Raw genomic sequence first — 21,253 nt, 5'->3', positions numbered from 1 at the left:
CACGCCGCCAAATCTAGCTGGTTTTGTCAAACAACAGGCAACGAACTCAGCGACATGCTACAAATATCTACTGGTACACTCTTAAAAATGAACTTCACCGCATAGCACGCTCCGAGCCAACCATCATCTCAAATGATATCGTTATCTGCCCTGATTTGTTGAAAACGGGAGGCGTACGCCTTTTCTGTGACAATTATGAACAGCATAAGTGCCACAAAAAAGGCGTACGCCTCCCGTTTCCATCAAATCAGGGCAGATAACGATATCATTTGAGATGATGGTTGGCTAGGAGCGTGCTATGCGGTGAAGTTCATTTTTAAGAGTGTAGTAGACGCAGAAATATTGAGCCGCGACAAAGCTTTTTTGACGCTCGTGTGGCGGCAGTGACGTCGATTTTGTCGCTTCTCGCGTGTATCTGCCGCGTGTCGCTTGTTATGGGATTCGGGCTTTACTATGATGACGCGACGCTCTGTTATGAGAGTGCCGCACAACTGTGGGTGTCGGCCATGGGCGTGTCTTGCAAGAGCGCGTTCCAGCCCGTAGAGACTCCTTTTCGAAATAAATCTTCGATTTTCCAACACCCACACTGTGCGCTGGTAGCTTTCGCCATCTCCGTGGAATCTAGGCAACAACAATGCTATGGACATTGATGTTCTAAGGCGGGAACACAGAAGAAAGGACAACACAACACACACAAGCCTCAACAATAACTAGCCCTCAATAATGAGCCCTCGCGGGTGCTCCCCGCGTTGCTAGTACGTCACACGGACGTTATTACGTCACGCCAAATGACCGGGCTGAGCCTCTAGCGTCACGACGTTTTGCTAATGGCTGCATTTTCAGGGCGTTCTCGTAAATTTAATTGCACTGCTAACGAGAGACCGTCGTCGCACTCTTAGACATCTAGCGGCACCCCTGGCTTCCCGTCAATGTACAACTGCTGACATTCTTCCCTCAATCTATTCTTGCAACAGTAGGTCCAACGCTCGCTTACCGGACGAAACACCTCAATGTGGCTCTTACAGCTCCGTGGCGTTACCGCTCGTGACAATGGACCTGTTCCATATCCGCGTCGCCCCTGGCGGCGGAATGTCGAACGTCGTGTCTTTCCCCCCAATAATGGTGACGCTTTACGAACTGGCACGTACGTTGCGTGGGAAAGTAGCGAGAGAAGATTGGAAGAAGAATGCGGAAAGAGCGAAAGCGCATTGTACTCATTACCAGACCTCAAACGTCCGCGTAACCTTGAAACGGATTATCTCCCCACAATGAACATGACGGTCGCCCGCAGGTGAGTTCATGGCGATGTTTTCCGCTCAAAAATGGCGGACTCAAGGGCTGGGCATGCGCATACGCATTGTCGGAAATGGTCCATTGACCTTTTTCACAATGGCCTATGCGCATGCGTATGACCTTGAGGCGCACCGGAGAGGATTATCTCCGTCTTCACTAGATGGCGCTCTATGGGGACAACAGAAGCTGGACAGAAGTGGAGACTACACTCTTAAAAATGAACTTCACCGCATAGCACGCTCCTAGCCAACCATAATCTCGAATGATATTGTTATCTGCTCTGATTTGTTGAAAACGGGAGGCGTACGCCTTTTCTGTGACAATTATGAACAGCATAAGTGTCACAAAAAAGGCGTACGCCTACCGTTTTGAACAAATCGGGGCCGATAAAGATATCATTCCCGATAATGGTTGGCTAGGAGCGTGCTATGTGGTGAAGTTCATTTTTAAGAGTGTAGTGGGGAGACCGCACGAATGGCGCGACCTTGTTGTCCCCACTCCGGGCCGGTTTTGGCCCTTTGTGCTATCCACGTGGATTTGTTTTGACGCGCGCCGAGCATGGTTCGTAGGAGAACCGCTAGGGTACGACGCGTATGTGAAAAAAAGGTCCATTGGGCACTCCAAGATCCTCCGCGCGATCTGGAAGACCTACAGCACATCCTTCTCCCCACTGCCCGCACTACCAACATTTGAGATCCGCACTTTCAGTGTCTTTAAATTGACTGGTCTCTCTCTCTCTCTCTCTCTCTCTCTCAATATGTCAAAATTGCTTTGTCCGTGGCCAAATCCAGCCCACCAACGCTCTGCCCTTAAAACAATTCTAAACTTTTTGGACACCGTAGGACTTGGGTGCTCCACTGTGCGACGACTGAGTAATCCATTTCGCCACATTACCTCCAGCAATATATATAAGGTAGAGAATCGCCCCTTGCGATGAAACTCCCCGATCACTATTAATTGGCTTTATTAATTACCGAGATCAACTTTCAAATTTGGATCCGTCGTTGCCGGCTGGCTTTCGGTGGTCCAGACTTCGGAGACGCAGCTATATTTCAGGCTGTCAGGGCAGGGCTTCGTAGCCACATTGTCCGTGAGCAAGCACTGTAGGGTCTTGTGGAGTGCTCTCGCCGCTGGCTGACGTCTACTCGTCTTTTCCGCCACGTTCAGGGTGAGTGGCAAATCGTGTTCTAGCCAGCTCGCTAGGACCATACTGCACTCTGCAGCGGCTCTCCCGTGTTTGGATTGTTCGCTTGGTATGGTCAGTACGAAAGCAAACTCTCCTAGAGAGTGTTGTTGTCTAGCTTGTAGGACTGTAACGTAAAGTTAGTGTCTGTCCAAAGGGGACTACCTCCATAGGTAGCTCTCCTGCTTGATGACAATACACACGCGATGAAACTCCCCAATCACTACCATTTCAATAAAATTGTTGTTGCCGTTTAATTGCTCAGTGATACGGCACCGTATACATTACTAAGCAGGGTTTCGAGCAACGCTAAATACCCCTCACTTTGCCCGTTTGCTAGTTCTACTGTACGGCCGCGAAAGATTGAATCGCTCATCTGCGTCATTTTTACGACTTCCGCTTCCATCGCCCCCACTACGCGCGATACTAGAACCTTTATTACAAACGGCCATTTTTACGACGGCGCGCCGTAAAATATTGACGGACTTGGACGTCTCCGCGTTTTTTAAACGGTGACGCCTTTGCTGGAGTTCTTGTTCTTCCAGTTTGCTTCTGTTGTGACAGCCTCGTTGTATATGTGTACAATTTATGTTCTGCGTCTTCGAAGAAGAATCCTTTATCCTTACACTGCCGGACCCGCGGCTTTCACCCGACTACAAAGAGCTATGTGTCTTCATATCTTAACGGCGAGAAAAAGCGCGCTCCGGGCAGGGACACAGCTGCGCCTAAGTGATGACCGGTTGTGCAACGTGAAGAAGAAGCAGATGGTGGCGATAGATAAATGTGTTTGGAAGGATCTTGAAACGCAACCAGCCATTGGCGAGACATAGAAGTAAATTCAAATCGACAAGCAAGAACGAACAATGTGGCAATATACTTTTACTTTAAAGATAGACATGCATGTGTCAATGAAAAAATGGCTAGGAAGCAAGCGAGCTGGTGAAGATGATGCATAATGTAAAAACCCCGAGACTAGGGAACACGAAGGGACACGAAGGGAGTTCGTGTTGTGTCTGTCCCTTCGTGTTCCCTAGACTCGGGGTTTTTACATTATGCATGTGTGGTTTCAGGTGCTTACCAGTAGCGGATCCAAGGGGGGAGGGGAGGGGGGGGGATCGCCCCCAAAACGTCAGTGAATAAATTGGATTTTCCTTTTCTCCTCTTCCCCACTACGCGCGCTTCGACAAAGGAAATAACCTTACGTCAGAATTCTGCTTACGTCAGGATTTTTGTAGAAGCAGTGCACATCTCACGCGGTATACGGGGTGTGTGCAGAAAAACGTAATCCGCATTTAGGCACTAAAGCTTGTTGTGTACCTAACTCACGAACTTCCGGTGGCGCACGATGACGCATTTATGCGGGCGAAATCTGCAGAAAAATCGCGGAAGCCATATTCAGCTTAAAAAATAAACAGAGCAAAGAAAAAGGTTGGCTTCCATGCATCAGAATAGGGAGACATGGCGGACGCAGGAGAGTTGTGTTCAGGTACCGCTAGGGGAGCTGTCGGTGCCGAAATCGAAACGATGTCGCACACGGATGCTCATCGGCAGTGCCCCTAGCGGTACCTGCAGATAACTCTCCTGAGACAGCTATGCACTGTCATGACCGCCCTATTCTAACGCATGGAAGCCGATGTTTATTTTTTTTACGCTGGGTATGGCTTCCAGAATTTTTTCGTAGCTCTCGCACGCATAAATACGCCATCGTGCGCCACCGGAAGTTCCTCGGGTAAGTAGACAACGAGTTACATGTAAAATTGCGGGTTACGTTTTTCTGCACACACCCTGTATGTTCTTGCAATTTTGATTTGACAATTATCATCATCGTTCTACGCGCTTTCATGGGTGTTGCACGGTTGCTGTCGTGTGTTACGCTGTAATGTGTCCTTCTGCCGTTCAATCATCGTCATCCAATGTATGTGTGTATGGACCGTTCAAAATTCAAATACTTGAAGTGTCCAATCGTGACGGAGATTCCGCGAGGCGACTTGCAGCGCCTCTAGCGGATCATGGTGACGGGACCCTCCACGCCAGAGCTGCGTATTATGACATGGTAGGTATAACCTAGAGCATACGTGAGCCTACACTCTTAAAAATGAACTTCCCCGCATAGCACGCTCCTAGCCACCCATAATCTCGAATGATATCGTTATCTGCCCTGATTTGTTGAAAAGGATAGGCGTACGCCTTTTTTGTGACAATTATGAACAGCATAAGTGTCACAAAAAAGGCGTACGCCTCCCGTTTTCAACAAATCAGGGCAGATAACGATATCATTCGAGATTATGGTTGGCTAGGAGCGTGCTATGCAGTGAAGTTCATTCTTAAGAGTGTAGGGAGTGCCGCTAAAAGATGCGTGTAATATCCATGAGCCCCTAGGGTAAGTTTCATTAATTATAAAATAAGCCCTTAAATACTTCGTCTTGAATAATTTACAACGCCCTCACCGCCGCCCTGCCTTCAAAAAGACCCCAAGGCTCGCTAGTTTGCGAGCTACACGTAGAAGCGATTAGAGATAAATATAGTTTAATGCTTACCTGGCCTGATTTCCGCACTAATGGTGAAACAGGCGCCTTTTTTTAACGGTTGCTAATTTTTGCGTCAGGTCCCAAGAGTACACTAATGCAAATGCTCAACGCGAGGCGGCACTGATGAGCGGCGCAGTTCCGAAGTGCGAGGGGGTGGGCGAGAGGGGGAAGTCTGCGAATATATGGATCTTGTTTGCCACACGCTCTTAAAAATAAACTTCGCCGCATAGCTCGCTCCTAGCTAATTCTCATCTCGAATGATATTGTTATCTGTCCTGATTTGTTGAAGACGGGAGGCGTACGCCTTTTTTGTGACGCTTATGTTGTTCATAATTGTCACAAAAAAAGGCGTGCGCCTCCCCCCCCCCCGTTTTCAACAAATCAGGGGGCTTAATCGTTTCACACGTTCAACTTAACGGCACGAGACAGCTGAACGAGTCGTTCAGGCTAACGAAACGAGCAACTTTATCGATGCTTTGCGTGGTCGCAATCTCTGCTCCTCGTGAAGCTTCTTCTTTGTGGTTATTTTGCACGTTGCTAGTGCTCACGTGTTGTGATGTCATCGCATTGAGCGAAGAGCAGGCTGGCAGCGAGGCTGCATCTTCGCTGACCAATACGACTGTTTCATTTGTTCCGATAGCTCGCATTCTCGTGCTCTCATACATGTTCATTGCGTTCCAATGTTCGTTCCCAGGCTCGTTCGTCATCTTCTTTTTCTTCCCGTCTCAATATATGGCTCGCTAGTCGTGTGAAAATAATTAACAAACATGTACATCACTGTAAGGATAATCGTCGAGCTACACGCAAAAAAAAATGTAAATCATTTTCATACCCTGACGATGGTGTCGGGTGAGAATTGTCTTAAGTATGATACGAGAACTAGTGTGTGCTGAGTTCTAGTTCACGTGGGAGTCCGAGACCAGAAAGGAAAGACGTAGTGGTATCAGAAGTATCAAAAGAAGAAAGAGGAGGCCGCCCGTTCTCCTCAACGTGTACACTTATTTCATTAACTTTATGTAACTTTTTCTTCAAGCATGGAAGTACAACGCGCAACCTTACAGTCAGGCTTCATAAACAGTGCGAACAACATTTCTTCCCGGACGGAACAACTTTACAAAATCTATCTGGTCCAGTTGAAAGGCATCCTGACGCCTAAAATAAAATAAATTCGCAGTGCAACATTTTTCTAGTGAGCTTGAACAGAACGTCAGTGAACTGTTTTAATTCCATGTTAGCAGCGCGAAGCAAGAGAATGTTATGAAACTATTCAAGACAATCGACCTCAGAAAATCCACAGAATCCTTTGCTCTTCCTTTCATTGCTACATCAACACTATGTCCGCAATGTACTATTAAAGAGACACGACTATATGCACCCATTTCGCCTTTGTTGTTCATCACAACACCCGTAGCTATCAAGACGGATTGAAGTACACGGTCACAAGTCCTCACAAACGGTGCGGAGAGCTTTTCTTGGCGGACGGAAGAACTTTACAGAATCTGTCTCGTCCAGTTGAAAGGCATCCTGACGCCGTCACGAGCATGGGGCACAGTTAGCTGCTTGTGTGGTCGCCCAAGCGAAGAATCACTCCGCCGTCTTTCTTGGGCAGCTTCAACGTCAGCGTGTCGTTACGAATATCGAAACGAAGAAACATATCGACGCCCTGCTGTGGCACAATCCCTGCTCCTCGTTTAGCTTCTTCGTTGAGGCTATCGTGCTCGTAACGAGCCGTTACGTGTTGTGATGTCACCGCCCTGAACCAACTACAGCTGCCAACGAGGCTGTAATCTTGTCGACCAATGAGGTTGTTTAATTTTGTTTGGATTGCTCGCATGGTTTGTCTATGGTTTGTCTATGGCTTGTCGTTGTCATTTCTTCGTCTTCTTTCTCGTCTTCATCTGCATCTTCTCGAGAATATCTGACAGCCCTCATGTAACCACTGGTGTAAATACGATGAAAGGGAGAACATGTCATTTTGTACACAGTCGTGGAGCAATACATGTTCGTTTCTGCAGAAATTCCGTTTCTGCAAATCTCCAAATGAAGATGTTTCACATTCTAACGAGTGGGTAGACCCACTCGTTAGGCAAACGATCTAATTTGATCGTAACTGGACCGAGAGATTACGCCCCTGTCACTTTAACGAAAAAAGCGCGTCATACACCACGTGCTCGAGGTCCCGAGTGCCTCGCGCCTCGTTAGATCATGAGCCATGTAGGCAATGAAGCCTGTGAGCACGTGAACACATTCGTTACGCAGACGACACCGTCGGTCGTTGCGCGAGCAAGAGATTACGCCTTTGTCCCGTTAACGAAAAAAGCGCGTCACGCGTCACGTGAAACGTGTCACGTGTTCGTGTTAACGAGAGCTCCGCCCCTCGTTGGCTCGCGAACGATGGAAGTGATTAAGCCCCCAGGGCAGCTAACGATATCATTCGAGATGATGGTAGGCTAGGAGCGTGCTATGCGGTGAAGTTTATTTTTAAGAGCGCAGAACACAGGTCCGTCCTGGAGAGCTGATTAGGTTTGACAAGAAAGCGACAGTCCAGAAAATTGTCACTCTATAGGATTTAGAATTGTTTCCCATTTCACATTTTCTCACGAAGTTTTTCTATGTGCGCAACATTTGTGCAGCAAATTTAGTTACTTGTTATATGTACGCGTCGCCAAATGCGAAGTGCGCGAATTCCTAGCCCAAACTTGTTTCCTATAGTACACTCTTAAAAATGAACTTCACCACATAGCACGCTCCTAGCCAACTATCATCTCGAATGATATCGTTATCAGCCCTGATTTGTTGAAATCGGGAGGCGTACGCCTTTTTTGTGACAATTATGAACAGCATAAGTGTCACAAAAAGGCGTACGCCTCCCGATTTCAACAAATCAGGGCAGATAACGATATCATTTGAGATTATGGTTGGCCAGGAGCGTGCTATGCGGTGAAGCTCTTGTTTTTAGAGTGTATGCTTGTGCTATCTGTTGTAGACAGCGCTGGCACACGATGGCCGAGCTCCATAGCGGTCATGTTCTTGTCTACGAGGAAGGATCCTGCCCTTCCTCTTCTGCCATATTAATTGCGCAGGGCTCGTTTGCATAAAAGTTGAGTACGAGTCTCAGATTCAATAATCTCAAGAACTTCTGCAGCGCTCCCGGTGCTAAATGCACTGCCGATGCTATTTAAGATTGAGTCTGCGACTCGAACTCAACTTTTATGCAGAAGGGTCCCTGCATTGAAGGGCGTTTCCGGCTATCTCGCGTGTCATCATACGCTGCACAGAACTCTGTCCATATCCAGGCTCCGGTGAATACAGACTGCGAAGCCTAATCGTTGGGTTTTCTCTACAGACTTGTACAGTGACGTGACTAGAGTATTTAAGATACTCACTTTAATAAATTTAAATAAATTTGTAGTTAAATACTTTTGCGCGTCACTTGGTGTGTCGCAAATAAGTTCAAAAGTCAGTATCAATAAGGGGGGGGGGATACGTTTAATGCAAAGTAACAAAGTATCTATAGGCTATAGGGTATATAGGGTATAGGGTATATAGGGTATAGGGTATATAGGGTATAGGGTATATAGGGTATAGGGTATATGGGGTATAGTATATAGGGTATAGTGTATAGGATATTGGGTATAGCATATTGGGTATAGGACATAGGGTATAGGATATAGGGTATAGGATATAGGGTATAGGATATAGGGTATAGGATATAGGGTATAGGATATAGGGTATAGGATATAAGGTATTTGTCCTTCTATATGTGTTCCAGTCTCAGAACATCAATTGTCTCATGTATAGCGTGTATTCACATGACGTCAAACGAACGCATTTGGCAGCCATGCTGGTGGTCACTTTTTTTTTCGGCGCAGCTGCCGAGATTATCTAGCGTTAGCTGGAAGACGAATGATGTTTTGAAATCCGGTCGCATCCATCCGCTTCTTTTATCCCTTTCCCTTTTCCTAAAGTCATCTTTGTCTTTAACCTATCTCACCCTTCATCTTTCACCGTTTGCTAGTTTATCCTTTACTTCCTAATTCTTTTCTTTTCGTTTTATTTATTTTATTCTTCTTTCATTTATTTTTCTTTTTTCTTTGCGGAATAGCAAGCCGACGTTCCGTTTGGCTGACCTGTTCTAATAAATATATCCCCATCTCCAACCCCCCTCGAAGACACTCCGTCATTGCCTGTCTCACGTTTTCTTATTCGAAAACTATGCTTGCCGCATTGAAAAATCGCGCAGTTTGTCGTCTTTCAATGCTGCTACCGCGAAGAGTGACCACCAGTTGGAGGATCTTCTTACGCGCATGCCACGTCACAGTGTGACGTACACTCTTAGAAATGATGGTGGTGGTGGGTGGTGATAGGGCTTGCCGTTGTCGGCCTCACGTATGTGGGCAACGTCACGACACTTAGAAATGAACTGCACCACATAGCACGCTCCTAGCCAACCATCATCCCGAATGACAACGTTCTCGCCCCTGATTTGTTGAAAACGGGAGGAGGAGCCTATTTTGTTCCCATTATGCACGGCACAAAATAGGCTCCTCCTCCCGTTTTCAACAAATCTATGGCGAGAACGTTGTCATTCGGGGTGATGGTTGGCTAGGAGCGTGCTATGTGGTGAAGTTCATTTTTAAGAGCGTAGGTGAATATACGCCATACTTTTTTCAACAACTTCTACACATTTTCCAAGTTACTTCGAAGATACTTATCTGTGCGTGACACAGAAGTTGAACGGAAGATTCTCTTTTCCGTGTATTCGCACGAGCGACATTTCCCCCAGAAGCGGAAGATGCGGAAAACGTCATAGCTTTCTGCGGTCACGTGAGAGCGAGCGCTCAACGCTCTTTTGTCCTGACTAGAGTCACTAAATAAGCTTCGCCTCAGAGTATCGACACTGAGGCAAAAGCGTGAGTTGGAGCCGCCATGTTGTTTCCGTTTGACGTCTAACGCCATCCATGGAGAGCTCTTCGAACTGTCTTTTCTTCCACTGCCGAACTTCATCCTCATCTGTTTCTACTGCCGAAGTAGAGGTGGGGCTGGAGGTCAAACGAAAACAACATGGCGGCTCCAAGTCTTCCTTTTGCCTCAGTGTCGATACTCTGCTTATTTAGTGACTCTAGTCCTGACGAAGACAATGCCACTGTCGAAACGTCGACCGTTCTTTTTTTAATCTATGTGTTAAATTGTTGTTAACGTTCCTGTAATCTGTAGTCCACGTCTTATTATTTCACTTTTATTCAACTTCGTAGCCGTCTGATATAGTAACCTATTTGTCCCATATATATATATATATATATATATATACATGAGTAAAATAATAAGAGGTGGACGACAGATTACAGGAAAGTTAAGAAAAACTAGTTTATTTAGTGGGTATTGAGTGGATAATTTAATGGGTAAAAGTGGCACTGTCTTCGTCAGGACAAGTCCTGACGAAGACAGTGTCCCTGTCGCAACGCCGACCGTTCTTTTAAACGTTTTATAGAATATCATAATCTTTGTGTTAGGTTACCCACTGAATAAACTACTTTTTGTTAACTTTCCTGTAATCTGTCGTCCACATCTTAATATTTTACCTTTATTGAACTTGTGATATATCAACCTCTTTAACACACACACACACACACACACATATATATAAATATAAATCCAAAACACTGTTCGTTGATGCAGGATTCGTGCATGGTCAAAAGAGCACAATTTCGGCAGAACGAAATGAACTCAGTTGCCGGGTTTGCCCATCTTTCTTTTCTCGGCGAATCCTAATTAGTTTCCGAAAAAAAAAAAACTCATAGGAAAATCAATTTCTCGACGTTTTGCCCTGAACTTGAAGGCGGCGCAGATTTTATGGTTCCTTCGTTGAAGGACCAAGTTTTAATTGCACATTAAAAGAGTCGATTTGAATATTTGTTGCTAACGTAATGTTTTTACAATACACAGTATGTCACTTACCTAGATTTTAAGTCCCGTGTTTACCAAAGTTGGAAGTGAGAGATTTCCAAGAAAGCTATTTGCGTATATGTTGTACGTCCTCATGTCTGTGGAGGAAGCACTCCTGACAGTTCTCAAGATACCGATGACAGCAGGACTGTGGTCGTGTTCGAAGTAATAACTACAGTGAACCCTCGTTATTATGACCATGGCTGTTCCCAAAAATTTTGGTCATAATGCGGAATTGTCATATTAACGGGGAGGGGATTTGCAGATGTTTCACTGCATTGTTCCCTAGGAGTATAGTCGTAAAGCGCGTATGTCAGATTATCGGGGGTCATAGTAACGAGGGTTCACTGTATGTTCACTATATATATATACAGTGAACCCTCGTTATTATGACCATGGCTGTCCCCGAAAATTTTAGCCATAATGCGGAATTGTCATATTAACGGAGGGGGGATTTGCAAAGGTTTCACTGCATTGTTCCCCAGGAGTATATGGTCGTAATGCGCGTATGTCAGATTATCGGGGGTCATAGTAACGAGGATTCACTGTATGTTCACTATATATATACAGTGAACCCTCGTTATTATGACCATGGCTGTTCCCGAAAATTTTAGCCATAATGCGGAATTGTCATATTAACGGGGCGGGAATTTGGAGAGGTTTCACTGCATTGACCCCCGATGACCCCCGATAATCTGACATACGCGCTTTACGACCATATACTCCTGGGGAACAATGCAGTGAAACCTCTGCAAATCCCCCGCCCCGTTACTATAACAATTCCGCATTACGACCAAAATTTTCGGGAACAGCCATGGTACAAGTAACGAGGGTTCACTGTATACATTTCAGACCCGTCCTACGCTTCTTTCTATTGGCTGCTATTAGCTAGCCACATAACTCAACGTCGCCACAAGTTGTGCGACAATCGCAAAGCTACAGGAGCCACAGGTTGACGCTGTAGTATATATTTTCGCAGGTCGGACTATACATCTCGCGCAGTTCTTAGGTTGAGCTGTGGTATACAGTGTTTTCAACTATATAGGGTATAAGGTGGGGCAAGGTGAGACAGGAATATGCAATTGAATATAGAATTTTTATTCTTCGTGTTATTCAAATTCAATTCATTCCACTAAAGTGGGGGAGCTGGGCAAAAAAAGCTACTTGTATAGCTCGACGAAGGCCCCAGACTCCGACAGTCGGAGACGCGTTGACCTTTTTGCACGCACTGCGTATACAGTAGACATGAAAAACGCGGTTATGCAAGAATTACAGCGCAGAAAGGTGCAGAAGACTAGGTGATGCATTACACATGGGTAGGAATAATAAGCTTACTAGGAAACGGTGATGTAGCAAAGAGAAAGAAAAAAAGGCATTAATTTGCGAGATATACTCTTTTTAATTATAATATATAATTATATAATATATAATTAATATATAATTAATATATATAATAATAATATAATATATAATTTTTAATATATTTCTTCGCAGGCATCGTGGATGACGGAGAAAAATCCAGCTGGTTCAGTAATCGCGGCAATAACACCGCCAAGCTCAATTGCTCTCCATAAGACGTGCGCGTGCTAGGACAATACCACACAGTGTAAAAAAAAAAAAAAAAGAAAGCTATCGGTAGGCACATTCTCACAGGTCTAGAGCTTCTGATCTGTAAATCAGAACGGACGTAACCGCTTCTAAAATATACACGGAACAAGAAATTCAAAAACGCAGATTGTCTTGCGTGCCAACCCTCAGGACAAGACGAGACACGCCGTGGTAATGAACTATACAAATTAGTTTTTGCAATGTAAGCACCTACACATAGAGTCACTAAATAAGCTTCGCTTCAGAGTATCGACACTGAGGTCCAAAGGGTAGAGCCGTGTATGCCAAAGGGAGTCTGGCCATTAATGGAACATGCCTATACCTGGAGCTCCACCCACTTTTTGAGCTCTCTGGCCAATCACGAGCCAAAATACAGTTCGCTATTAACCCAAGGCTATCCAAGCTATATATTACCTGTATTAACTGGGTGCCGACATTTTCGGGAAACTGGATTGGATTAGATTGAATAGGATATTCCATGACGACCTAGCAACATAATGGATTTTGCGTCCACTTTTAACGGCGCCATCTGGATGGTGAGGGGCACGCCGGGAAGACGCAGAATAGCAGAAGTAGCAGAAGCAGAAGTGCTTGCTAGCAGAACTGATTGGCCGGCAGAACCGCTAGTTGGCACAAACTGCCGGTATTATACGTATTTTAACTATGAAACATAACAAGACTGAACCAAGAACGGGCAAAGGTGTGTATATGAATAAAAGTATGTCATAAAAGGAAAATTTTTGGCCATTTGTAGCGTTTTTCTCGCTATTTGCCTGTGATCGCTGTCGTTACTAGGCCTAACAAAGACGACGAAACATATTATTTTCAGGTAAACATCATCACTGGAGCGTAATTTAAAGGTGATTTGCAAGATAATTGCAACAGAATGTACACTTACGGAATAAAATTGACGTAATTTGTGAAAAAAAAATGAAATCCTCGCTTCGCCGTTCCAAGCTACGCCGCCATTTTCGGGAAAATTTTGGTGTCATAGCGGCCCGCATAGAAAACAGCAGCCAATGAAAAACGCTCAATTTGATTGACAGGTCGAGCCCCCTTTTTAGGCTCCTCCTAATGGCCAGACTCCCTTTGGCATACACGGCACTGCCAAAGGGAGAGCAGGAGCGCCATCTTGTTTCCGCACCACACCAGTACCATCCCCGTTTGAGGATCAAAGACGGCTAACATAATGCTCTCTGTGGGATAGAGAAGCGTGTATGATTTTTGTGCGGTAATCCATGTATTGTCAATCAGTGCGCCCCGAGGATGTCAATGTGAGTTCAAGACAGTCAACTGTTGCTTGTAAACGAAAGGAACATTTCACCCGCGCACGATAGATGGCATCGTGCGCTAAGGTGCGCCAGAGTCGTATATTAAAAGGGAGTCTGGCCATTAATGGGTCATGCCTATACCTGAAGCTCCACCCACTTTTTCAGCTTTCCGACCAATGAATCTTGAAATATGGGGCGCTATCAATCAGCCTATCCTCACTATTTGCCCCCCTATCCAACATGGGCAGCGCCATTTTGGGTGGCAAGTGGATTGGATGGGATTGAAATGGATACCTCTCGCAATCTGCAAAAGTAGTGGATTGTTGGTGCAAATTTGATAAGCTCCACCTAGGGAGCGTAAGGCACGTCGGGAATTGTCGTCTGCTTCCGTCGTTGTACCGCTGCCGGCAGAACCACCTGCTGGGACACATTCTGTTGTCGGTATGATTTTTAAACAAATCTACATGAATAGTTGGAATATAAGAGGCAAGAATGTTTATATCCACGAAATCCAGCTGTTAAAAATAAGATTGTACAGCACAGCGTCGTTTTCGTTATGATTTCGTTGTGATCGCCGTGTTCACTAGGCCTAACACCGGCGACAAAACGTAGTATTTTTCAGTTAGATATTGATGGATGAGCATAAGTTGAAACTGATTTCCGAGAAATTTATATTAGGATGTACATTTGCAGCGTAAAATCAGGTTAGTCTGTGAAAATTTTTTGTCACGAAATCCCCGCTTCACTGTGTTTGTTTTCGTCGCCATTTTGGGTGGCAGTATGGTGTCATGGCGACCCCCGTGGTAAAAAGCAAACCAATCAGAGGAGTGAAACTGTGATTGACAGGTCGAGCCTCTTTTTGTGACTCCTCCCAATGGCCAGACTCCCTTTTAATATACGGCTCTGAGGTGCGCCAGAGCCGTTTATAGAGAGAGTTTGGCCATTGGGAGGAGTCTAACTTAAAGCGCGTCATGCGACGTCACGGCTGAACGACCTCCCTCGTCGTTCTCTGTTGTTATCCAGTCGTCAACCGGTCGCAGACGCCATATTGATGCTGATCGTCGTTTACAATCCAAGGAGAGAATACACGCGCGTACTTCTTGCTTCGAAAACCTTTCGTCCTTGAACTCTTTCTGTTCGGCAACAAAGCCCCCCTTACCATTTACGCCAGTGGGTTATAAGCCGGTTATTCCTGTAGATTACATTCAACACGGCCACGAAGGTGTCGACCAGCTGGCGGACAGCATCAATATGGCGCGGACTAGATGGCTGATAAGCGGATTCCGCTCGGATTCAGGCTTTTTGGGCGGCACAACGACGACTCTGACGTCAAAATAAGCTCCTCCCATGAGGCGGCAAAAGATCAAAGAATGGCCAAACTCTCCCTATAAATGGCTCTGAGGTGCGCAGTGCGCGTGCGCGTGAGTAGCGTGGCGCGGAAACAAGATGGCGCATGCTTTGCTCTTGGAACTCAGTGTCGATACCCTGAAGCGTAGCTTATTTAGTGACTCTACCTACACAGCCCCCTTGAGCCCACGGCCTACATGATGTGCGATAAAACCCACACAGGACCTTGTGCTATTTCCTTCCACCGTCCTTTACAAACAAGGTACAGCTTGGGACAAAAGTTTACGGAACACCGCAGTCTCGCATTTCTCCAATGGAGCGACAACCTAACAGCAAAAAGGAGTGGACATACATACTGAGAGGTGGATAGAATAGCCCGCCACCCGTTTCCTATTCGATAGCTTCGTGATAGCTAGCAGGGAAGCGCTCCGATGAAGAAATACGCAGGTGCCGTGTTCCGTAAACTTTTGTCCCAAGCTGTACCACCAGTCTGATGTGTCGCTGGTCGCTCGCTATTGAGCGCGCTTCTGCTTTGCTGGAAATATTCTAGGACACGGGAAAATTTGCTGGAAAATCCTAGGCAATATGCAAAAAAAGGAATCTCTGAGGAACAAGCATAAGGCCACCTAATAGTTGAGCGACCAGCTGCTCAGTTACATTAAATTTAAATTGCGTTACATTTAAATGACATAAAGTTGTCGCGTCTTGCCCTGTGGAAACCGTCGGATGCATTAATGTTTCAGTTGAACACCGGATAACAAAAAGCGCCCATATTTTGCATATATCTAGATGAATGAATAAATAAATAGGATGTGGACTTAAATTGACAGTATAATCCTGCGACACGCTGCTGCACCGGTGACAAGAAAAAAGGACTACAGAAAATCGCACCTTTTTTTGCGGGTCTTTACATTCCAGGCAAAAGTAACAGTTTTTTTTCCCTCTTCAACGCAAACACCAATCCGGACAATTCTCACGTGCAATAAAGCGGTCATGCAGAGCCACCTATGAATAAAGTTTCAAGCGCATGGGGCAACGCGTCTCTGAGGCAGGCGGCGTCGAGCAAAAAAAATGTCGCACCTTGCCCCGTGTCTCATGTTACCCCACCTCACCCAACGTCCCGAGTTGAGCAACCAGAACGCCATGAGTTTGAATTTGTAAACATCTCCGGTACAAAAGGGTGTATACTTCTACGGGCTTACTTCTACGGGTATACTTCTAAGTTAGGAAACTCGTTCCTGAAGCGAAACACAGCATTGATAAAGCGCAGCATCATGGTTACAAAGGTGGAGCGAAATGTCCAGGTGAAAATGCTATACGAAAAGCTAGAGATATACTCTGGCTAAGCTTCGAAGCACCGAAATGAAAAGTTCGTCTGGTTCAACGCCTTCAAGCTCCTCCGTGTCCATACTGGTTTCTACCAGACTTGTACAGCTAGATTCGTGCTGGACTCTCCTGATCAGCCCCATAGGTTTCGACCGGAATCGTGTTTCAAGCGCTCAAGTACAGCATATGTTAACAATAAAAAATAATTAAAAAAATCGCCCGAAAATTCGCGCTCTAATAGTCATTGATTACGAGTTACGAGTGATAAAGTGCAACTCCACTCTTAAAAAAAGGGTGTACTTTAACTCCTTTTTTTTGCCACATATATAACACCCTTTTGGGATAGAGTACAATTACGCTCACTGAAAGGGTGTCTCCTCACTCCCTCAAGGGAGTAGCATAACACCTTCTCCATGCCGGGGAGTAATATTACTCTCCAGTATGGAGAAAGGTGTTATGCTACTCCCTTGAGGGAGTGAGGAGACACTCTTTTGAGCGTAATTGTACTCTCCAAAAGGGTGTTATATATGTGGCAAGGAAAGGAGTTAAAGTACACCCTTTTTTTTAAGAGTCATGGGACGGACTTTGGAGGTGACCTTTTGTCCCCGGCCACGTTTCCTCCGGTTCCCGCATTAAATACAGCCACCTTTGTTTGATGCGTGTATTGCAAATAATATGCGCCTGATTAGTAGCGAGGCTGATGTTCCTTTTTCTTGTTAATTTCTACCGCAAGAGCTGCTTTTATTCCCCTATTTTTGCGTCTCTGTTAGAAGGTTACACGACGTCAGTGCGATTGTGCGTTCATGTGAACTGATAAAGCGAGCTACACCAACGTCTATAAGCCGTTGTATAAACTGGCTCTTTGCATGGATGACCTTCCCTTTCTTTAAAAAAAAACATATCCCCCTTCTCGTTGTAAACCATCAAATCAGCGACGAAAGTTCTCGGACTATACCTCCTCACTACACGACATTGGCTCCACGAGGCATTCGACTGATTAGTGAACAGCATTGCCTTTAACGCATAATCCTCGATACGGTAACTGCTACGGCTAAAAAAAAAAAAAAAAAAAACATTGAAGACGCTTACCTGAGCACGCTTCCCCAAATTCGAATACACCGTGTGTTGGATGTACTGAGACATTTTGGTTTGGGAAGGCAAAGTAGACGCTAAAATAGTACATTCCCGTCACCTTTTGCCGCCTTCACCACGAACATATCGTCCAAGCCGGGCCACACGGACGGGATTATCATCTGTGCCGTCTTATAATCCAACGAGTGATCCTCACCGGTGCCCACAAGGGTGGAGGGGAGAGAGGAAATACGGGGACTAAGGTTCCTTCGCGGGATACGCTCCCATATAGGCTAATGACACGCACGCGCTGCATATAATGAACCCGGGATCTCGTCGTCTGGCTCAGGTTGAACACACCTGACAACAGCACGGCGAATCAGGAGAGAATGATAATGCCATCTCAGGATCCGAGGTTAGGCGAGTTTAGTTACTCTAGTATATCCATTGGCAGCAGCTGGGAGACACACACACACACACACAAAAGAGAAGAAATCCAGGGTCTTCTTCTAAGAATGCTTTCATCGTCAATGTCACGACCGGAAAGCGCTCAAAAAAGAATGAATGTCGACCAGAGGCTCCCAAGAGCTGAACATCTAGAGTCACTAAATAAGCTTATTTAGTGACTCTAGAACATCCAGGTCAGGTCACCTCGTGTTAGAAGCGTACGGAATTTCCGGAATTTCCACATAGTACAACAACAACAACAATAAATGATGACAATGATGATGATGATGATGATGACATAGTAATTGACCATGTAGTCCATGTTGGAAGCCGGGCGTAAACGAAGGAAAGGAACGAGTAACGTGAGTAACGAGTTACCGATTTTTGTAACTGAATACGTTATTAGTTACAATTTTTAGAAAAGTAACTAGGTCGTTACTTTGTTTTAAAAAAACTGGTTACTGGGTAACAAGTTACTTGTACCATGATAGGCAAGCTTGAGCGATGGCCAAGACACGTAAACAAACACAAACACGAAGGCTCAAAACCAGCAAGACGTTTAATTGATAACAACGAGCTTCATGAACATGTAGCGGGCGCGTTTACATGAAGGCGATAAAAGTCGACTGGACGAGACGAGGAGGAGGAGGAGTGTCGTTGGGAGGAACCCGAGAGGTCTGCCTGCCTGATTAGGCGGCATGTTTCTCGGGAAGGGAAAGGTGGTTGAGAGGAGGAGAGGAAAGAGAGAAGTGGAAGACCGAGCGGAATCCGCTCGGGGGGAGGATAGCTGCGTCCATGGGCCGACTTCAGGGGAACTGTGCCGGCATACGCCTATTACACATCTGAGGGAAACCCAGGAAAAACCCCAGACGGCACAGCCGGCCTCTCCTTTCCTCTCCTCCTCTCCACCACCTTTCCCTTCCCGAGAAACATGCCGCCTAATCAGGCAGGCAGACCTCTCGGGTTCCTCCCAACGACACTCCTCCTCCTCCTCGTCTCGTCCAGTCGACTTTTATCGCCTTCATGTAAACGCGCCCGCTACATGTTCATGAAGCTCGTTGTTATCAATTAAACGTCTTGCTGGTTTTGAGCCTTCGTGTTTGTGTTTCTTTACGTGTCTTGCCCATCGCTCAGGCTTGCCTATCATGGAATTTATCCACCAGCTAGCCCGCATTTACGCCATTCTGTCAAGTTACTTATAACGAGATACGTACAACTCTGCTTTCTACGGCGAACACAAACAGTAATATACGAACATTCTCCGCTCTGTTGAAAGTTTTACTGGCTAGAAATCTACGAGTTCCGTATTACGCCGCAAACGAGTTACTCTCTGTTTGCTCACGTCGAGTTCGAATTTGCCACAGGAGGGTTATTGGAATTTGCGGGAACATGATCTCTTTCGTAAATAATGTGCGCTCTCACGGGTTCGGGAATACAGCAGCTGTTGCTTCAGTGATAGGCGGTTGCCGTGATGGGGGATTGCGGGCGAACGTGGGTTGGATTGCGCCACGGAGGAAGTGTGAGACGCGGTAGTAAACTAAATTCTCTACATTAGATAGGGGATTAAATCGCGCACGTTGGAAGGAGTTTTGAATTCTGTCGCGCTGACAATTCAGCGAAAGCGAAAATAGTCTATAACCGTGTACTCACACGAGCGATATTCTCACGGAATATTCTAGTGGAAGAAAAAGCGAAAAACACTGCTCACATTGCCGAAGTTCCGTCCTGTGTTATATTTAGCGTCATGAGTTTAGCAGACGACACTTAGCAGACGACACCGTCAGCGTCTTTTCCTGTCGTCTGCTACGGAATGTCTTGTGGCTGTGTAGCAGGATGTTCCCCGCGGTTAGCAGTGTAGTCACACGAGCGATATCCTCACGGAATATTCTAGTGGAAGAAAAAGCGAAAACACTGCTCACATTGCCGAAGTTCCGTCCTGTGTTATGTTTAGCGTCATGCGTTTAGCAGACGACACTTAGCAGACGACACCGTCAGCGTGTTTTCCTGTCGTCTGCTACGGAATGTCTTGTGGCTGTGTAGCAGGATATTCCCCACGGTTAGCATTGTACGTGAACACTGGACGTTGAGCGCTCGCGCTCACGTGACAGCAGAAAGCTATGACGTTTTTCGCAACTTCCGCTTCTCGGGGGAATATCGCTCGTGTGAATATACACGGTATGGGACATATTCTTTTTTCCCCAGGGTGGGCAGGAGGAGGAAAGAAGGGTCACGCTCACGTGAAGAGTGATGCGCATTACAGTTTGTAATTTGATTTAGTAGCTGTTCTTACGTGATGTTACGGTTTCGTTACGATTGCTAATGCGCTAGGACAGTTCGTCCCTGCGCAATGAGAGAAAGAAAAGGTTGGAGAAATCTCGTGATAAAGCGTTTGTCCACTCAGAAAGCGGCAATAGGGAGGTATTCGCACACGTGCCACAACACTACGATGAAAGAGATGAAGCAACGTGGACATCACGTGCAGTTGTTGTGGTACTTTATTTGAGAGCGATCGAACGAGGCCGTTCTACGTATATAGCGCTGAAAAAGTGGGCGGGAGCTCAACAAGCACTGTCTTCCACCGCTTGTTAGCAGTGCGAGGAGGGAAAAACAGGGCTGTTTTCCAGCGCTATGTATGTGGCCACCTGGCCATGCCGATGGCCTTCTCAGACTGTTAAGTGCCATTTCGGAAATGTGTTACGTAACGATGTAATGTACTTTTTACGCATTTTTTAAACCAAACAGAGATGTCACGAAGAAGCTCTTACCGGTCAATGTGAGCATAACATGGGACGTCCTCGTACGGCCCCGTCGAAAATCCACTCGACACCTGTAGCGGCCTTCATCTTGTAGTCGAACGGGATCCAATTCTAAAACCCTAGCGACGGCATTGAAGTACGCCCTTCCGGCCCAGCCGTCCGCCATGGCGTGTCTGCCCCCAGCAAGACCTCCGGAACCTCGTCGAGCGTCCACGCTGTATCGCGGGGTAGCTTCAGCACCGTCGCCCTCTCTGTACCAGAGCACCAGCGCTGGTTCGTCGTCGCTCGGGCTGCCAGCTGCCACGCAGGGAAGGCGTACATGGGAGCCGTCTGCGCCGGTCACGAGTGGGACTCCTGGACCTGCACAGATATGAGGACAGGCATTGAAGCAGATGAATCCCCGACGCACGAAGAATCTCATGACTTAAAAGGGCTCACGAAAATGGCAGGTTCAGAGCATGCATGACGTCCTTACGA

General features: G+C 46.1%; 1 protein-coding gene across 1 annotated transcript in view; it reads right to left on the bottom strand.

Annotated features, from left to right (window-relative positions):
• The window catches only part of LOC135386286 (hemicentin-2-like), a 269,853-nt gene that overhangs the window by 93,454 nt on the left and 155,146 nt on the right, over positions 1-21,253 (bottom strand). The window contains exon 2 of the mRNA XM_064616111.1: positions 20,786-21,136. Within this exon, the coding sequence (XP_064472181.1) occupies positions 20,786-21,136 (351 nt within the window). The remainder of the gene's footprint in view (positions 1-20,785; positions 21,137-21,253) is intronic.

The sequence above is a fragment of the Ornithodoros turicata genome, chromosome 2 (assembly GCF_037126465.1).
Source record: "Ornithodoros turicata isolate Travis chromosome 2, ASM3712646v1, whole genome shotgun sequence".
NCBI classification, from domain to species: Eukaryota; Metazoa; Arthropoda; class Arachnida; order Ixodida; family Argasidae; genus Ornithodoros; species Ornithodoros turicata.
Note: the sequence above shows the minus strand (reverse complement) of the source record. Positions and strands in the feature narration are given on the sequence as shown.